Consider the following 21,644-nt stretch of genomic DNA (forward strand, 5'->3'; position numbering starts at 1 on the left):
CATTATCACTTAAATTATTTACTTTTCTAGGCTTGTTTGAAAATCTACAATTCACAACAGTTTATATAAGAAAGCCTGTGTCCAAAATTTTATGTGTATATGTGTATTTATAGAATATGTTTGATTTAAAATTTAGCTCTTTTCTACAGAATTTTTCATGCTAACACATCAGTAAGAACACTATATGTTACTTTTGATGTTAAAAACACAAATATATAGTTAAAGAGTCTAAACATTAAGCACTTAAAATTCTTCAGTTTCAGCAATCTAAATACTAATACAAAAATAAGACTTTGTTTACTGAGTGACAGCCAAACATCGTGATTACTGGATTTTCCTCTTAAGAATAATATTTTATCTTCACAGTCTTCCACTAAACTCCAATATACCTCGTATCTGAAGACCCTAGGAACTATCAGTATGAGAATATATTCAAAGGAAAAACATCCACATAGATTCGTAAGATCACAGGACTGAATATAATCTTTAGAAATTAAATAATCCAGAGGGGCTCGGGTTTTGGCTAAGTGGTACAGCGCTTACCTAGCATGTGTGAGGCACTAGGTTCAATCTTTACCACCAAATAAAAAATAAATAAATAAGCTAGGCATGGTGGCACATGCCTATAATCAATCCCACAGCTCAGGAAGCTGAGGAAGGAGGATGCAAGTTCAAAGCCAGTCTTAGCAAAAGTAAGGCACTAAGCAACTCAATAAGAACCAGTCTCTAAATAAAATACAAAATAGGGCTGGGAATGGCTCAGTGGTTGAGTACCCCTGAGTTCAATCCCAGTATAAATAAATAAATAGGAAAAAAATAAATAATCCAGCTTCTTCTGCTAGGTATGATTTTTCTTTAAAAAAAAATTGTATTCACAGAATTAAAAGTTTTAGCCGGGCACAGTGGTGCTTGCCAATAATCCCAGCAACTCAGGAGGTTGAGGCAGAAGGATCACAAGTTTGAGACTAGCCTTAGCAATTTAGCAAGGCCCTCAGCAAATAGTGAGACCTGGTCTTAAAATAAAAAAAAATTAAAAAGAGGGCTGGGGATGTGGCTCAACACTAAAGCACCACCAACTTCAAACCCCAGTACCCCCAAAAAACAAGTTGGGGTACTTGTTTATTTTTTTCATAATATTGAAATATAAGGGTGGAAATGCAGCTCAACGTGTAAAGCACTTGCCTAGCATGTACAAGGCCCTAGGCTTGATCTCCAGCACTGCAAAAAAAAATATATATATATATTAATGAATTTCCCATAATAACCTAAAATTATATTTTATTTAGATTCAAATCTTCTTCTTGATCTACCAGCATGCCAATGTAATAGCCAATTTAAAATGTCTTACAAGTCAAATATTTTCACCCAAAGAGAAACTTCATTTAACAATTAGCAGCTCTATCAGTTTCAAAAACTGTCATGGCATCATTAACAGCTTCTGAAAAAATGAATTGTAAATTAGCCTAAGTGTGAAATACAACATTAAACAATTACATCAGAAGTTCATGTGCCAAATACAACTTTTATTTAAAATTTACTCTGAGTTAAATTGTATGCAATTTCATTTGGCTGAAAGCATCTGTCTCTTCTATAACTTTGAACAAAATTTACATGCATGAATTTGGAGGCAGAAAAGCACAGCAACTAAGAGCATGAGCTCTGAAGTTAGACACACTAAGTTTAAACTGACAAAATAATTGTGGATTAACAGTTATTAACAAATACAAAAATAAGACTTTGTTAAATTAACAACCTTAAAGGGTGATTACATCTTAAAAAGCTATCACACATGAAATGTTCAGCAATGTCTGGCACAAGCATTCAATACTGGCCAGGTGGTTGATGAGGAAGGTACTGCTGCTGATGATGTTAAGGAGGAGGATGGTGATGGTGATGGTGATTCCCAGTGCTACCTTTGCAATCCAATGAATAAATGTTAAGTAATTCAGCTCTACTATAGAATGCCTGGGGAGATGGTCTAGTCAAGGGTGAAGTCAAAGGTGACACAGGACTCAGGACACCCTAAAGAACATTAACTTTTAAATAAAGATGGAAAAAGGAAAGCTATAAATACATAGAGAAATGGCAATGTAAGAAGCAGGCAAAAGAAACAGAAGAGAGAGGTTTTACTGAAAGAGGGGAAAGGATTATTCTGCCAGATTAACATCACTAGAGTAAAAGTTTGGGCTAGGGATATAGTTCAATGGTAGAGTGCTTGATTAGCGTGTTCAAGGTTCTGTGTACTTAAATTAATTTACATATACACACATATATATGGCATAAATATTTGCATTAAAGATATATTTAGAGACAAAGAAAAATTTAGATTTTTATTATTTTTTAAAATTTTATTAATTTTTTCATTTTCTTTGTTGATGGACCTTTATTTTTTATTTGTATGTGGTACTCATACATTTGAGGCAAGCGCTCTACCACTGAGCCACAACCCTAGCCCCTAGATTTTTATTCTTTTACCCTTTAAGTACAAGGTATGAGCACCACTAAAATTTGCAATAATTGGGCTGAGGTTGTGGCTCAGTGGTGGAGTGATTTCCGGGCACATGTGAGGCACTGGGTTCGATCCTCAGAACCACATAAAAATAAATAAATAAAATAAAGGTATTATGTCCATCTACAACTAAAAAATATTTTTAAAAAATTCTTTAAAACAATTTGCAATGATTACCAAAATAAATAGACTGTATATCTTTCAATCATTTCTTTAAGACATCCCCCAAACAACACTATATAAACATAAAAGGCAGACTAAGAATTAACAATCATTTTTGAAAATCACTTTTTACGTTAAATTTATTTCTTAGATGACTGATTAAAAGTTTGTCTTATCTATCCATTGTTTTCAATGCATTATCTTGTATTCCTCTACCTCTACACATTTAAACATACTTGATTTTATGATAATAAAAGTAGCAGAGAGACATAAGAAAGTGTTGATTAGCAATAGGTTGCCATGTTTCTTTGAACAACACACAGCACAGAACACATAGAGAAGACACTGTGGTTTATAATCTTCAAAAAAAGAAAATTATAAAATGAAAAGCATCAAAACTTTTAAGACTGTGCTTATTGATAACAAATAGTTTGACTTCATTTACAACTGAACCAAGTATGTAAAATTGCAAAAGCCTTCATGTCTTTCTCAATAATTATGGTCTATATTTTTCTAGTAAATTTTACTGTATACACTTAAAGTATTCAATATGCTATTATGAGACACAGAGAGATAGTAAAAAGGGCTATTATAGTGAAACAAATGAACATATTCATCATTTCAGCTACTCTTTTTTTGTTTTGGTTTTGTTTTTGTGGCAAAAGCAGATAAAATCTACTCAACATGAATTCCACATACAGTACAATTTGTGGTCTTCATATTGTATCTTAGATTTCTGGAATTTCTAGAATTACATATCTGCCACTTGGTTTACTCTTACCTACATCTCCCCAATTCCTACTCCCCCATCCCAACCTGAATAAAACCATTTAATTCTCTACCTATATACTTAATATTTTAAAGATTCCACAGATCTGTGAGATCACATAATACTTTTCTTTCTGTGTCTGTCTTCTTTTACTTTGCATAATATCCTCCAGACTAATTCATGTTATGGCAAATGGCAAAATTGTGTCCTTTTCTCAGCTGAATAATATTCCATTGTATGTGCATACCACTGTTTCTTTATGCCTTTGTCTGCTGACAGACACTTGGGTTGTTTCCATATCTTGATTATTTTGCATGATGTAACAAACATGGGACTACAGATATCCTGATGATGTGGTGATTCATTTCCTTTGGACATGGGAAATGACCCATAAATGGGATTGCTGGGACATTTGTAATTTTATTTTTAATTTCTTGAGAAACTTCAATACTGCTTACCATGATGGCTGCACCAGTCTACACTCACACCAATGGTTTGTTATTCACTAAACATTTTTATAGAAAACATAAATAAAAGGAAACATATACAATATTCATGGAATAAATACAATATTATACAGAAGTCTTGAAATTTGCTCTACTAGTTAATGGAAGCTCAATAAGAATCTCAAAAAATATTTTTGCAGAATTTTATAAAGCTGATTCTGAAATTATGTTAATGAAAAGTACAAAAATATCAAGATAACCTTGAAGAAAAACAGTAGGGTTTTTCCTACCAGTTAGACTTATTATAAAGTAACTAATTAAGATACCATGGAACTTGTACAGTTAGAATAGCATTTAAAGCACAGAAGTAAATTTTCACATATATGCACAAATGATGAATGATGGAGATAACACTTTTCAGTGACCTTTTCAGTAAGTGCTGAAACAACTGGGCAGCCATACAAAGGGGAGGGTGAAACTGGACTTGGCTCATACCAAACAAAAAACTCAGTTGTGAGTAGATTAAAGACAAATATAAAACTGAAACTTTTAAAATATAACATAAAAAGGTTATGAGGTTATTCATTTGAGATAAGAATGAATTTCTTAACAAAATAGAAAAAACTAATTTATTTTTTTTTTAAAAAAAGATTACAATAAAGGTCAGGATATGGGAATAAGAGAACTAGTAGTGAGATGGATAGATATAACTTATGGTGGCAAAAGGAGCCTTTTAGGAATGTATAACATTTCAGCAATGTTCTATTTCTTGACCTGAACAGTGGCTACAAGAATGTTAACTCTTTAAGTATTTCTTACTCAACATGTATTTTTATGCAGATCTAATAACACATTTTTAGAAATTCTTATAAGCAGCTGGGAGCAGTGGTGTACACCTGTAATCCCAGGAGCTGGGGAGGCCGAGGCAGGAGGATTGCGAGTTCAAAGCCAGGCTCAACAACATATGAAGGCTTTAGGCAACTTAGCGAGACCCTGTCTCTAAAGAAAATATGAAAAGGGTTAGGGATGTGGCTCAGTGGTTAAGTACCCCTGGGTTCAATCCCCAGCACAAAAAGAAAAGAAAAGAAACTCTCATAAGTATTAGCTCAATAAATGTGCCTTCCAATTAGAAGTTTTTTTCTACTATGCAAAACACTGAAATCAAATGCAAAGAGAAGATAATTGTCTGTAATCAGCTGTGTGATTTTGGATAGGTTACTTATTTTTCAGGGTTTAATTTTCCTAACATATGAAATTATAAATATATTCCCCTCTGAATCCTTAAGAGTCCTACCGGTTTTTAAATTCTTGGATTCTCTTGAGTTCCCATCAGTCAATTGAACATTTAATAGGGCTCTGATTAAATCTCGCATGTGCTTCTTATGGGTTTTTTTACATTTTTTTTTAGTTGTTGATGGACCTTTATTTTATTTATTTTATTTTATATGCAGTGCTGAGAATCAAACCCAATGCCTTACACATGCTAGGCAAGTGCTCTACCACTGAGCCACAATCCCAGCCCCTATATGTTTTTTCCACCCTCCTTCATTCAGCAAAATGGAAGAAAATGTATGCACAAATTCAAGTTTAAATACATGAAAATATATTTCATTATTATTTTTTTTTAATTTTTTATTGTGGGTTGTTCAAAACATTACAAATTTCTTGACATATCATATTCCACACTTTGATTCAAGTGGGTTATGAACTCCCACCTTCACCCCATACACAGATTGCAGAATCACATCAGTTACACATCCATTGATTTACATATTGCCATACTAGTGTCTGTTGTGCTCCGCTGACTTTTCCATTATTATTTAAAGAACAACAATTAGTCACATTGTGAGCATGAAATACTATCTTCTTCTCATTACAACAGAGTGCCGGGATATAAATAGAAGCTGACTGGTTAATAAAGTTTTAGAATTCAAATATATAATAAGCCTTCTTTCTGAGAGCTGAAAATGTTTGAAAAAGAAATTATGCTTTATATTTATAAAATATAAATATAAAGTTGTGAAATTTAATTTTATTAATTAAATTAAATTTTATTTAATTTTATTAACCATTAAAGACATACAATATATCCCCCCTCTGAAAGATGGCATAGTTCCATCAACTTTCCAGTATGAAAAATGCCAGATATTGAATTTGATAAATGAATTAATTTTTAGTGACTGAGGAACTGCCACCCTGACACACTGATAACCACAATAGAGAGTAAAAAGAATGTGGAAAAGTATGTGAGATAAAAAAAAAATTCTTACTAAATTACAGGGAATTCTTTTCCATTCAGTGACAGAGGGATTCTGATTTCAAATTAAAACTGAATTTTTGTAAAGATTATCATTCATCTTTTGAAATTATTTAAATAAAAATTCTATTATATACTTAATCAAAATAGTAGTGTGTTACCTCCACCATTATTTATAGAAAGAATTAATTACAAGAAAAGTTATCACTAAGATAATATAGAAAAATTTTTAACAAATCATGGTTTATTATTCATCTATTTTATCAATACCACATTCTTCTCAGTCCCTTACTACATACCATTCAGATTAAGGGTAGTGGTCTACAAGTTTTTTTATCCTGCATTTTGCCTGGATAATTACTATTTATTCTTCAGTTCTCAAATGCTAGAGAGTTCTTCCTGAATCTCCAACCTCAATAAAATCTGCATTTTAAAGCATGCCTTATTTATAGCAGTTTCAGAATATAAATCCTGTTTGCAGAAATCCAGGTTAGAGATGATGATGACCTGAAATTAAATACAGAAATCGGGGAGAGAGTTATTTAAGATAGAAGCCATGCTAATAGTTGAAAAGATTCTGTGGCTTTGTGTCCCTGTATTAGAATTTTAACCTTGTCTAATAGAGAAATAATTAATATAGATGGAATTAAATTCTATGGAATTGTAATTACATACTAATCTCAGTGGCTATTTACTGTTCTTACTCTGTGTTCTCATATCTAGAACAGTGCCCCAAAATAGTAGCTGCTACTCAATAAATATGTCAAACTAACAAACTTTGATCACAGTCACAAATAACTATAGTTATGAATTATCAATGCCAAATCCAGCCATGAATACCTAAATTTAAGGCTTTTGGTGACTTTATTGGGGAAGGAATTATGACAATGAAAGTGGAAAAAGGGTCTGTTTAAAGAGTTCAGGGATTTGTATCTGAATTAAAACTTTAAAAATTGATAAACAGCTACTTTAAATAATTAGTAAATTTTACATAGAAAATTGAAAATTGGAAAACAAGTAATAGTCATAATTTTTATCTATTGGGGGACTAATTAAGTTTATAATGTAGGCTAACAAACTGTACCAAATTCCTTCAAGAATTAGAAATTTGAACACTTGCTCAATTAAATAAAAAAATACATTTCTATTTAAGCTAAGGAATCTATTAAAAGTGCTAGAATTTATGATCCAAATATGAACTATGTTTAATTACAAATATGTCATGCTTATCTAATTCTTTCCTAGAAATATTTTAAAACTTGCTTTCTCTTACTCTATAAATTCTAATTTTTACACACATTTTTCATCAATTTCTTTTGGTATACTGGAAAAACTCACTCAAAGCAAACTTAGGAGGTTATTAAAATCTACATTGAGAATATAAGTAATCTTTACTAAACATTATGATTTAATTTAGAGCACACATAAGGAGAAAAAATCTTAAGGAAATAAACATGGAACATTTTTTAATGTATAGTCCTAAGAAAACTAGATGACACAAAAAGTTTTTCTATAACCATTATATTCTCCCAGGGAGGGAGGATATTCTTCCATCAAAATGGAGATACCAAAGTTTTCTAGATTATCAAATAAGAATAGATTTGATATGATGGGACATTAGAGTTATATGATCACAAACATATTATTCATAGATTTTTAAGACATTTCACATTCTATATGAAGTTTTACTATTATTATTAACACATTAGACAACTTAATGAGTTTTACTGTGGCATTTCCATACAAACGTATACTGAATTTTGATTATGTATTCCCTCCCTTCTCCTATCATCTACTTTCTCTCTTCTCTCTCCCTTTGACCCTATTTCCAGACCCTAAGAGTTCCTTTTCTACTATCAGATTGTCTTTTTTGTTGTTCTTTTCTTTTAGTTTCCACATAAAAGAATACATGCAATATTTGTCTTTATGTGTCTAGCTAATTTCACTGAACATGTCTTCCAGTTCCATCATTTTCCTGCAAAAGGCAAGATACCATTCTTATTTATGGCTGAATAATACTCCACTTGTATATATGTCATATTTTCTTTACCCATTCATCTGCTGATGGGCACCTATGCTGATTCCAAATCTTAGCTGTTGCTGCAACAAAACTGTGTATGCAAGTATGTCTTTTGTATGCTGACTTCATTACCTTCAGATATACATATACTCAGAAGTGGCATCTGACATCACTGTAAGGAGTCAGTTGACTAAGATGCTTGGATTTATTTCTGGGTCTTTGATTCTGATTCTGTTCCACTCTTCTACAGATTATTTTTATACCAATGCCCTATATACTGGATCATATGGTGTTTTAGTTTTATTTATTTATTTTATTTTAGGAACCTCTACACTGTTTTTCATAGTGCTTATAGTAATTTGCATCCCTACTGACAGTATATTAGAGTCCTTTTTTCTCCACACCTTCATCAGCCTTTACTTTTTAAAAAATAGCTACTCTGAGATAAGATAGTATTTCAAGGTAGAATTTTTGTTTTGTTTTGTTTTGTTTTAGTTGTAGATAGACACACTACCTTTATTTTATTTATTTATTTATTTATTTATTTTTATGTGGTGCTGAGGATTGAACCTAGTGCCCCACATGCTAGGCAAATGCTCTACCACTGATCTACAACCCCAGCCCTCATGGTAGTGTTTTTGTTTTGTTTTCTTTTGTTTTGTTTTAAGACAGAGAGAATTTTTTAATATTTATTTTTTAGTTTTCGGTGGACACAACATCTTTATTTTATTTTTATGTGGAGCTGAGGATTGAACTCAGCGCCCCGCACATGCCAGGTGAGCGCACTACCGCTTGAGCCACATCCCCAGCGCCCCCTCATGGTAGTTTTGATTTGAACTTCCCTGATAAAGATGTTGATTTTTTTTTTTTTCACATGTTTACTGACCTTCTGAAATTCCTCTTTTATGAGGCATCTATTTAGATCATTTTCCCATTGATTGATTGGATCGTCTGGTGGGCTGTTGGTTTTTTATTTAATTTAGATATCACTTTTCTGTCAGATGTATAGTCGGCAAAGATTTTTTCCCATTGTATAGACTGTCTCTTCACTCTGCTGATTATTTCCTTTGCTGAGCAGACACTTTTAATTTGATTTATTTAATCCCATTTGTCAATTCTTTCTTTTGTTTCCTGGGCTATTGGAATCATATCCAGGAAATCATGGTCTGTGCCATATCTTAAATTTTTCCTCCCTGTTTTCTTCTAGTAGTTTCATGTTTTATATTAAGGTCTTTGGCCCATTTTGAGTTGACTTTTGCATAGAGAGACAGGGGTCTGGTGTCAATCTTCTACAGGTGAATGTCCAGTTTTCTCAGCACTGTTTGTTGAAGAGGCTGTCCTTCAACATCTTTTTAATATCTTTGTTTGACAGTCAGTTGGCTGAAGACCCATGGATTTTTCTTGATCTTCTGTTCCATTGGTCTCTTTTAGAGTGAATACGATTGTGTTTTTGTTACTATGGCTCTGTAACATGCTTTGAAATCAGGTATTGTGATGCTTTCAGGATTGCTTTGGCTATTTGGAATCTTCATGTTTCCATAAGAGTTTTAGGGTTGTTATTTCTGGGTCTGTGAAGAATGCAACTGGTATTTTAATGGAGACTGTAATTAATCTGCAATATCATTATTTTTAACAATATTAATTCACCCAATCCATGAAGTCTTTCCCCTTTCTGGTATCCTCAGTTTCTTTAGTGTTTTATAATTCTTAGTAAGGTTTATTTATTTTTGTGTGTGTGGGATATTGTGCATGGGATTGTATTCCTGATTTCTTTCTCAGAAAGTTCATCATTCGTATCTAGAAAACTTCTAGATATTGATTTTTGTATCCTGCTATTTTACTTAATTTATCAGTTCTAACATCCTTTGGTAAGTCTTTAGGATTTCACATAGTCTACAAACAGGGATAACTTTTTCTATTTGTATCCCTTTTATTTGTTTTTTTTCTCTTGCCTGATTACTCTGGCTAGAATTTCCACTACTATACTGAAGAAGAAACGGTACAAGTGAACACCCCTTACTTCTTCCTGATCTCAGAGGAAACACTTCCAGTTTTTCCCCATTCAGTATGAGGCTAGCTAGAAGTGTGTCTTATACAACCTTTATTATGTTGAGATATGATCCTTCCATACATAATTTGTTCATGGCTTTTATTATGAGGGCTAGTGAATTTTATCAAAGACTTTTTCTATACCTATTGAGATAATTATGTGATTTTTATCCTTCACTCTATTTATGTATGATATTATATTTATTGATTTGCATATATTGAGCCATCTTTGCTAAATAAACATTTAACTATAAATATCTTATTTTAATAACCACAGTAGTTACATTTTTGTTCCTTTAAAATTAAAATGTTGGGGCTGGGTCTGTAGCTCAGTGGTAGAGCCCTTGCCTAGCATGTGTGAGGCAATGGGGTCAATTCTCAGCACCACATAAAAATAAATAAATAAAATGAAGGTATTGTGAAAAACTTCTTAAAAACATTAAAATGTTGGTAATATTTTATCCAAATTTCTTACAATAACATATTTACATTTTGTTGTAGATGATAAAAATTTATTTTAAAAAAGAGGAAGTATCTTGCTGACAAAGGATATTTACTGTACAACTTTAAAAATAAACTTTTACTAAAGATGCACAATTTGGAATTACTTAATAATATTGTGTACAAGTGAATAAGCACATTATACTCATAGAGAAAATACTAATCCTAATTTAACTTACTAAGATACTAATGAAAATAAAGATGCTTATCTCAAAGTCTGAAATAAGAGTAAATATTTGGTGATTTTCAAAATAATATTCTTGGTATTAAGTCTGACATGATGGCTTAATAGGATAGCATATAACTCAAGGTTAGCACCCTCCTTACATGGTAAACAATTGGAAAATTTTGCATTTGTGCTTTTAATTCCTATAATTATCACTGTATTTTCTATCATCATTGTATTTTCTAAACATAAGCAACTTTTTTTTCTCAACATAAAGAACCATGTTGGGTACCTCTCTGTGTGACTGCAGCAGGTTGGTCCTAGACCTCTTGAACATGGAATATTTTGTTAAAAGTGAGCTTATGGAGAATGCAGCAGGATTACCTTGGCCAAGAACATTATGCATGTATTATAGAAGCTGTAGGAAAATACCCTTGGAAACTCTTGAATCCACAGGGAATTACTGATCGCGCTGCATGTTAATGTAAAAAATGAATGAAAATCCTAATTGTGTTAATTATAAAAGACTTACAAGATATAGAAATATATAGCATAAAAGTTGAAAAGCCATCTAGAGATAACAACTATTTACTTTATGGAATTTATGCTTCTAACACTTCAATTTAAAATATAATTATGAAAATTTTAACATCTACAAAAAAGAATAGGTAATATTTGAGTTATGAAGTATAAGGCTAAAACTGATACCTCTGGAAACTCTAATAACTAATTTAAGAAATAGAATAAATCAAAATGACTGCCACTCTCAGGATGCTTATTACTACATGCTCCACATACTGAGAGAAAGAGAAAAGGGGAGAGGGAGAAGATAAACACTACTCTACATTTTTTATAATTCTCTTACTTTTAGGTATCACACATAAAATATCATTCAATTTTGCCTATTTTTAATCTTTATTTTTTTTGAAAACAGCAGGTATTCTTCTGTGTCTTCTCTTTTTAGCAGTATTCTATATATTTTCATTTCTGTCTCTCAGTATTCCTATATAGTCCCTGAAACATTTGGGATTTTTAAAGTTACTTGTTTTTATAAGAAAAGTAATAAAAATTCATGTACCTTGGTCTAGGAGTGCAGGAAAATCACTGAAGTACATGCCTCAGAGTAGAACTGGTAAGTACTGGTCTATAAAAATCTGCAACTTCATGAAATACTGACAAATTGTGTTCCAAAGTAGTAAGATTTTATATGCCTTTTAGTAGGGAATAAAGAGTTCCCTTTGCTTCATAACATCTCCTGTATTTGATATTATTAGACTTTTAATAATGTTTTGCCAATCTGGGTCATAAAATTATCTTTGTGGGTATTTTGTATTTTTCCTTTTTTCTACATTATTCTTCAGCTTATGAAACTCCTGAATGTTCTTTCTTTCATTCCAGTGAAGCCAAGGAGAGATTTTTATTATTTTTTAACAAAGAAATGTGGATGCATGCATTTTTCTTTTCATTAAAACTTTTTTTTTTAATTTAGGAGACCTTAATAATAGTCTCTACCTGCCACTAACTAGGTGACTGTACTTCCTATTTGTGCATGTGTTGATAGCTTTTCTTTTTCTTTCTTTCTTTTTTTTTTTTTTTTGGTTTGTGTGTGGTGCTGGGGATTGAACCCAGGGCCTTGTGCATGTAAGGCAAAATCTCTACCAACTGAGCTATATCCCAAGCCTGCTTTTCTCTTTTTAATGAAATATAATTGGTATGTTATGTATGTAAACATATATAATGCAAAGTCTTAATATGTATAGGACTTAATATATTTTTACAAAATGAGATTTTATTTTGGCCATCTGGTGGCTTATTTCTACTTTCCTATTAACAAACACTTTTATGAATCTTGTCATATGTTCATTCACCATTGTGGTCAACGACCATGTGGTCATTGTGGGAGGGGCGGTGATAAGCAACTATTCAAGTTTTTGCCAATTTTTGCAATATTAGGTTTTCTACCTTCTTATTAATTTGTAGAATCTCTTATGTATTATAGATATCACTGTGAATTACATTTTTCACTCTAACATCTTTTTATATCTAGAAGATAATTTTAATGAAATTAATTTATAAATCTTTTGTTTTTTGTTTAAGAAACCTCACATACTGAAGTTACCTAAAGTGATGAGAGGCAAACATCTAAACACTGACTGGCAGACACAGTGCTGAGCATTTTTCTTTTCCCACCAGCCAGAATAAAAAATCTCATGATGCACAGGGTATTGAATTTGATATACAGAAGGGCCTTATTATCTTATAATCAAGAATAAATAGGTCTAGAGTAAGCACTTGAAAAGTGAGCAACTCGAGTTGCTTGCTTCCTTTTCTACCCTGTTATTCATCAAGAATATGCCCTGTATAGCCTACAGGAGGATGAGAAGCAAGTGAATAGTTGAATCACATCAGTGGTCCAGCCAGCCTATGCTAATTATAAGAGTAAGCTCAATCAATATCAACAGACTTCACCTAAAAGATATCTCACGGATCCACTATGTGTGCACAATAAATTACTGCTATATGCTACTTTGATTTTGTGCATACACAGCATTATTGAGGCAATATAAAACCAAATAAACATTCATATGACATGAAAGAGTTTGGCCTTAGAGAGATTGTAAAGCCTTGTGATATTTCAAAATGAGATCTTTTTTTCTGCCATTTAAAGAAAGAAAGAAGACTTAAAGATAAAGTACTTAGGGTTTCAGAAAAGAAAACTGAAGTTAGATAAGCTAATTTCAAAAACAGATTTCCCTATACAGGTTACTAATTTCAACAGAGATTTAAGACTGTTGGAGCTGGTGAGAATAGTTTCTCTGGAGAAATATGTGATTGTCTTCCCAGTGTGTTCTTCAAAATTGTGTATGTTAGAGGCTCCTCAACTATTTAAAAAAAAAAAAACCTCAACTTTTAAAATATGCCCAAAAGGAAAATAATACAATGAATCATATACTTTTGCAATATTCAGACACCACAATTATCAACATTTTGCCAAATTTTTTCAGTCTATCCTCTCTTTTTCTCCTCCTCCCATTTTTTAAAATGCTAAACCAAATTACAAATTTTGTGCTATTCTATTCTTAAACATTTCCATGTGGAACTATAGGTGATTAAGACTTAAAATCATTACCATACCTTTATTATACTTAACAGAATTACTAAATATACTTTCATATTATCAAATAACCAATTTTTATTTATATTTCTTAATTGTCTCAAAAATATGTTTATAATTACTTTTTTCAAATTATGATATAAATAAGGTCCACACATTTAAGGTCCAATTCCTCCTTTTAAGTAAGACTATTTCAAAGATAGTAAGCCAGTATTTTCCATTGTTTCCCATTATGAGACACACAATATCTCATCACCCCACAGTCAACAATGGGAATAGAAATTCATCACTAATTAAATGTCAACATTCTGATTTCTCCATCAGAGAGTTTCTACTCATCTACTCATTTAGCATCCATTAGTAATCACTACCTAGAACCATTATCTCAGTGGAGAGTTGCAAGACTGTAATTTATCTACGTCTAGATTTCCTCACATTTATTAGTTAGAATTTGTATATAAAGAAAACCTTTTCCTATTAACTATTTAGTAACCCTGAAATACAGTCGTCCATAAGAAAGATGGGATAAAGGGAAAGAATAGAGTATTTACAGATTTTCAGAATAATGAGTTGACAATCTAATGAATGTCAATAAAGAATAATATTTGATTTATCATTTGCATTTTTAGTATCATGAATTCATGGCATATGTTTTGCAGGTTTCAGATAATAAACATTTTTAAATGTTGTGATCCAGAAATTAGTATTTTAGATACTTAGATTCTCCCATCTTCTGGGCCACTTTAATTGGCTTCTGTATCTTTTTAATATAATGTCATTAGTTTTGATGCTACCTTTGTTCTTGACACCAATATTTGGGTTCATTTGTTTTCTTTCATTTTTAATGACTGTCATTTTTTTCTTCTTGATATAATTATCTGTTCATGTAAAATATTTACACAGTTCCAGTCTATATGTATAACAAGACATGCTTACAGAAATTTTGCTTCAACATCTGCCCCTCTACCTATTCCTTCCCTCACTCATAAGTAAATATTTTGGATTTATCCTTCTCTTGCTTTATATGAAAATATAAACAATGTGTATTATGTAGAAATATATATTTTGTATTCATATGTTATACTAGCTATATTACTATGTACTATGTTATGTAAAGGAATACTTTGTTTATAATATATATCAATTTTAATATACTATAACCTTAAATGAATATAATACACACTTTCCTTTTTTTACACCAAATGTAGCATATTATAAACATTGTTTAACACCTCACACTTTCCCCTTTATTCTTAAAAATATCTACATGTTATTCTTCCTTATATTCCTTTTTTGCAACTAAATACAAACTGATCATGTGGCTATACTATAGTTTATGCAACCAGTCCACCTTTGATGAATGAATTGTTTGTACAGTCATTGCTATTTACAAAGAAAAAAAACACAATAAGTAGTATTGCATTAATCTTTTCCCTGGATTCCTAGCAATCACTGAATCAAAGAGGAAATATATATATGAGTATTTGCTAAATATCATCAAATTACCCTTAACAGTATTGTAACATTCTGTATTCCTTCAAATGATACATGAAAGCCCAGGTTTACCTACAGGCTTAATAATGGAGTATGCTGTTTGGGATTTTTGATGAGTTGACAGTTTAGAAATGGTATCTGGATAATTTTAACCCATATTTAATATGCATTTTAATACGCATTATCATTGTTAGGACTGAGCTTCAGCCTCTTTTTCATATGTCTAAGGGCAATGTTTTAGTCAGCTTAATGTTGCTATGATCAAAATACCCTACAAGAACAACTTAGAGAATGAAAAAAGTATTTTAACTCACAGTTTCAGAGGTTCATCTATGGTCAGCCATCTATATAACTCTGGGTCAAAGGTGAGGCAGAACATTTAGGCAAAAGGGAATAGCAGAGAAAAGCAGCTTGGAACATGACAGAAAGCAAAGAGAGAGCTCTGCTCATCAGGGACAAAATATAAACCCCAAAGACACACCGAAGTGACCTACTTCTTCCAGTCACTCCAGCACCAAATTACAGGGAAATACATCTTATTCAACAAGTCCTTTCCTATAAAAGGAAATATACATTTAATAGTACTTTACTCTTTTGAGTCAATCACATAGTTATTGTATAAAGAAATTCTTAATAGAACTACTGTAAATTTTTTTAAAGATGGACACATTATCTTTATTTATTTTATTTTTATGTGGTGCTAAGGATAGAATCCAGTGCCTCACATATGCGAGCACTATCGCTGAGCTATAACCCCAGCTCCAAACTACTGTAATTTTTTGTGAGTAGTTATGTGTGTGAGACTTCATACAGGAGGGACAACTATGATTATAATTTCAAGTTAATAAAGAAATTTTAATTTCAAAAAGGTTTGGAGTAATTGTGTTATTGTACATTATACTTAGAAGACATGAAGTTTGAAAGGAGAAAGTTAATTTTAGGCACTTTCACATGAGAAGCAGATCCAAAGCCATGACATTATACATTTACAAAGCAACTAATATGTACTTTGCCTTTTATAAATATTCTACCATTTAACTAGCTTCAATGATTTGATTAATGAAGGTGGATGTGTGTGTATATATATATATATAGTTTGTGTGTATACATATATATACACATACAATAATATATATATAATATATAGTTGAATAACTATATATATAGTTGAAATATATATATGTATGTATGTATATATATATATATATATATATATATATATATATATATACACATTTGCTCCTATTTCCAAATTAAGAAACTAAAGCTCAAAAACATAATTATACAGAATGTTCAAGGCAATTAGCTAATGAAACAGAAAAGATTATAACAGTTTCTGTCCAGACAAGGATCTGTTCATTATATAATGTCAGAAATTATTACCAAAGATCACATTAAAAAGTCCTTTACAATATGGGTCCTATCCAACCCTGTGGCCTCTTCTCTTGCCATTTCTTTACTTGCTCCTCATTTCCCAAGGACCTTGACCTGCCTATAGTTTCTTTTATACATGATGTTCCTTCTCACCTACAAGAGTTTACTTATATCCTCCCTTTCTTTTATAAGTGTTCTTTCCTTTCCTTTCTCCTCTTCCCCTGGGTGACTTTTACATGTTCCTTAGGTAATATCCCTTCTTTAGGAAACACACTGTAATTTCTCCTGTCAGGATATGTGATATTTCTCTTCTCCCAAAATACCTACTATCATTTTTCTTGGAATACTGCTTGATAATCATATTCATGCAGTTATCTACTTCCTCTCTGCTCCGCATGTTCCTTCAAGTACAGAAATGTTACTTTCTCTCTATCTTTGCACTTGTGGTGCCAAACAAAGGGAACAGACATGAACATGGTGAATAAACACATGTGCAAGCGAACAAACAGCCTAGCCAATCAGTCACATTCCATTCACAAGGAAGGCAGGAGCTTTACCTTTTAATTCTTTGAATCCTTTTCTCCCAATCACAGAGAAAAGTATCCTGGAATAGGATTTCATTTATACCAACAGAAAAATATCTAATATTTATGAAAATTACATCAGACAAAGAAGTGGATTCTGAACTAAGATACTTCATGATAATTAGAGGGGTGAAATGTATACAAAATAACACAGGTCCACAGAAGTGCTTTTAATTATAAACTACTGCATGGCTCCAAATAGATTTTCCAGGTGTTATGAGAGCTGCTGTGCAAAGTAAGGAAAGGGCAAGGAATCTCACCATAACAACCATTATGTAAATACTAAAATCCAACATCAGTAAGAAGATTTGCTTAAAAACATTTTTAACATCAAAAGAATCTTAAAATAAATATGCATGTTAAAGAACTGCTTTCTACAGTGATACTATAAATAATGACAAACTAGATAAGATTAAACAGACAAAAAACACAGAATGGGTTTATTCATTCTTAATGTGCTATCACTCTACAAAATAATCATCTGAAAATTACATGATATTCTATTTTAGAAAAAAATATCTATTACAATCAGAGATATCTTTCAGACTCCTGTTCATACCTATACTTCAAAAGAGTATTAAAGTTGGTATACATAAAACAATAATTTCATTTTAAAAATTGCTACTCAGAGGGGCTGAGGTTGTGGCTCAGTGGTAGAGTGCTTGCCTAGCACGTGCAAAGCCCTGGATTCAATTCTCAGTACCACATAAAAATAAATAAGTAAAATAAAGGTATTGACAACTACAATTAAAAAATAAATATTTTTTTTTAAAAAAACTGCTACTCAGAGAAACAAACTAAATATACATATGCCATGAAAATCTTATAATGGGTCTGTGTTAAAACATTGTTTTAAATGAGAGCTAGAAAAAGTTTCCTTCTTATATACTTTTCTGCTTATATTTCAGAGTTTATCATGTAATGTATTATTTTATGTAGCACCAAACTTTTAATAATTAAAAGTGATATAAAATATCAAAGGGGAAAGGCTAAAATGAACCTTGTGGTGCTGGATTAGAGTTGGAGATATTGAACTCATTTATCTTCATGTGTGTAGTAACTATTAATTAAAATATACTAAAAATTAATATTAGTATATCAATATTTTTAAATTTTATTAACTCAATACATTAATATTTAATACATATGTACAACTAGATAACAAAATAATTAAAGATGTGTGTATACATGGGACAGCACACATTGATATATTTTCCAGAGCTATCAACTAAGTGAACCTAGAAGTAGTAATACCCTAAGTAGCAACAAACATACCTAGATCCCATACCTTGGTTTCCAAATACAATTTATCAATAAAAGGAACCTGTGTTCCTTGACTGATTTTAGGACTGAGGCAGGAAAATACCAGATGAGCCTGTACCGTGTTGTAGTAACAGAAAATAAGGAAGTGCTTAAAAAAGAGGATGTAAGCCACATGTGGTGGCACAGCCTGAAATCCCAGCAGCTTGGGAGGCTGAGGCAGGAGGATCACAAGTTGAAAGTCAGTCTCAGCAACTTAGTAAGCCCTTGTCTCAAAATAAAAAAGAAATAAAAAGAGCTTGGTATGTGGCTAAATGGTCAAGCACCCCTGGGTTTAATCCCAGGAAGGAAGGAAGGAAGGAGAGGAAGGAGGAAGGGAGGGAGGATATGTTAAAAGGACAGAGGAACCAACCTAAAGGAGTTGCCAATGGCCAAAGCTAAAACAAGTTGAGCAACAAAATATTGTAGATTTGGGTTATATCCCAAAGAATAAAACAAATACCCATGAGTCAATGTGGAAAAGAATAAATAATTAAACATTGGAATAAGAACAGAAGATTCTTTCAGATACTCCCTTATGGAGAATCCCACATAATATATTTAGATAGTCCTCTTTCCAGAAGATGGATCTTAATTCCCTTTTCCTTCAATGTGAGCTGGATTTACTGATTTGATTCTAATGAATCAGGAATAGAAGTGTAAATTTTCAGAGAAAAACAGCAGATACCACCTTAAACAAATGATCCAAGTTAACAACACCAGAGACAAGTTGATATCATGTACTCTGGTATGATGAGAAGGGTACTTCACCTCTGTTCTATTCTTTATCAAAATTTGTAACACTGGAATTGTGAAACTATATCAGATTAACCCAAATTAAGCAAAAAGTACTTCATTAGGATTTCTCATAAATGTTAAGGTCAAATAAGACATGGATCATGAAAAACAATGACTATGAAAGTGTTAAAAATTAGAGGAGACTAAAGAGACATGACTAAATAACACGGTATACTGAACTGGCCCTAGAACAGAAAAAAGATATTCACAGGAAACACTGGTGATATCTGAAGAAGTCTGCAGTTTGGCTAATAATACTGTACAAATGTTAAATTGTTAACTATGACAAATACACTGTGGTTATTTACTATGTTAATATTAAGGAAAGTCAAATGACAGGTACAGAAACTCCACATACTGTCCTTGCAACTTTTCCATAAAACTGTTCCAAAATAAGCTCTTTTTAAACCTACATAAGAAATCAGTGAAAAATAAGAATAAAGGCTTACAATTTAAAAGAAAGTATAACTGCACACTCTACCAAGCTGCAAAAAAATTAAAATCCATAAGAAAAGTGGACTATTTCAATGTCAATTAAATCTATGCACTGACACTGTTTTCTGAAGCCTAAATAGTATTTCCTATCTTCTCCTACAGTAGTTTTCTTCTGACATATATTTTAATTTAATAATACTTGGATATTTTGTGCTGAAAGCAAATATGATTTTTACCTAAATGGTACTATCCTATATATACTATTCTGCAAACTTTTGTGGAGAAGGGCTTTTTTTCCACTTACATTATAGCTTTGGGATACTTCTAAGACTTTTAATAACTGTCAACTATATTAAATACTTCTATTGATTATATGCTTCAATTATTGAAATGATTGTTCAAAATAAAATATGGTTTAACCGGAAAAAGGACACAGAGATGGGAAGGAATTCACTTATACAAAAAAAATAATTATATGTCAGCAATAACCAAAGGAGTTTAATAAACATTACTTTAAAATATTAACACTAAAACAAAAATATTCAAATCTCAAGTGATGTCTTTGATACCTTTCCCACATTATTAAGTATGTAAACAAGGTGCAAAAAGGTTTCTTTGTAACCTTTTGGCTACAAACAAAAATCACCCCAATTAGGGAAAATAAATATTTTCCTGAATCTCATAAAGCAAGTAGGCAAATGTCTGGGGACTAATAAAATGTAGACTTGTCAATTGCCAAGGATTAGAATTTGCAAGTATTTGAATCTGAGAAGATAAGAAACATTTAGGTCAAAATTATATGCCATAAATAGTTAAAATTAAAATATTTATCCTATTTTACCTAGTTAATGAATAAAAGACACTGGGAGATACAAATATTATTTGTTAATAAACTCTGTGCATGAATACACTGAAATATAGTAAAGAAAACTTGGAAAATATAAATGTATTTTAGTTCTTGGGCTAAACAGAAGTCTTAAACTAGAATAATTAAATGTGGAAAAAACTTTAGCTGAATCTGTCCAAAAAGGAAGTTTCTGTATGTTCCAATTACAATTTAAATATACAGCTCTGTTTAGAAGATTATATAAGAAAATGCAAGATATTCATTGAAATTTTCATTATGTATTGTAGAGAATTTTTTTTAATATACTGTGAACCAGGGGGTTTAACCACTAAGCCACATCCCCAACTCATTTTTGTATTTTATTTAGAGTGGGGAAAATATTTGCAAATCATATATCTAATAAAATGTTATATACAAAATATGTAAGAACATCTCTGATACAACAACAACAACAACAAAAAAAAACAGCCTGATTAAAAATGGGCACAGATCTTGAATAGAAAATGCTCTAAAGAAAATAACAAGTAATCTTCCTACCACAGCCTCCCAAGGAGCTGGAACTACTAGTATATGCCACTAAACCCAGCTTAAAAACCACTTTTTAAATATCAGTTAAATCACACGAATTTTACAAGGATATAATTCAAGTGCTAGTATGCTAGTTTTGCCTTCTCTTCTACAAGAGATTTATATGACTCTAAATACCATAATCTAAGATGCCATTTTTTAAAAAATGAGTTGCTTATTTAAAAGAATGAGAATTGAAGGTTGGGGTTGTAGCTCAGTGTAGAGCCCTTGCCTAGCACAGGTGAAGCACTG

At 31.5% G+C, this 21,644-nt stretch overlaps 1 protein-coding gene across 2 annotated transcripts in view; it reads right to left on the minus strand.

Annotated features, from left to right (window-relative positions):
• Dtwd2 (DTW domain containing 2) overlaps nucleotides 1–21,644 on the minus strand; it is a 140,560-nt gene that overhangs the window by 17,679 nt on the left and 101,237 nt on the right. Inside the window, exon 5 of one of the 2 annotated variants that reach the window (XM_046440106.2) lies at nucleotides 4,555–6,650. The exons of the other annotated variant lie outside the window; for it this stretch is intronic. Coding sequence (XP_046296062.1) covers nucleotides 6,522–6,650 — 129 coding nt within the window. The 3' untranslated portion in view covers nucleotides 4,555–6,521. Of the gene's footprint in view, nucleotides 1–4,554; nucleotides 6,651–21,644 lie in introns of those variants that run through there. 2 annotated transcript variants of the gene reach the window in all.

Source organism: Marmota monax, unplaced genomic scaffold (assembly GCF_021218885.2).
Source record: "Marmota monax isolate L192 unplaced genomic scaffold, Marmota_monax_Labrador192_F-V1.1 WCK01_AAM20220418_F8-fsc00373, whole genome shotgun sequence".
NCBI lineage: Eukaryota > Metazoa > Chordata > Mammalia > Rodentia > Sciuridae > Marmota > Marmota monax.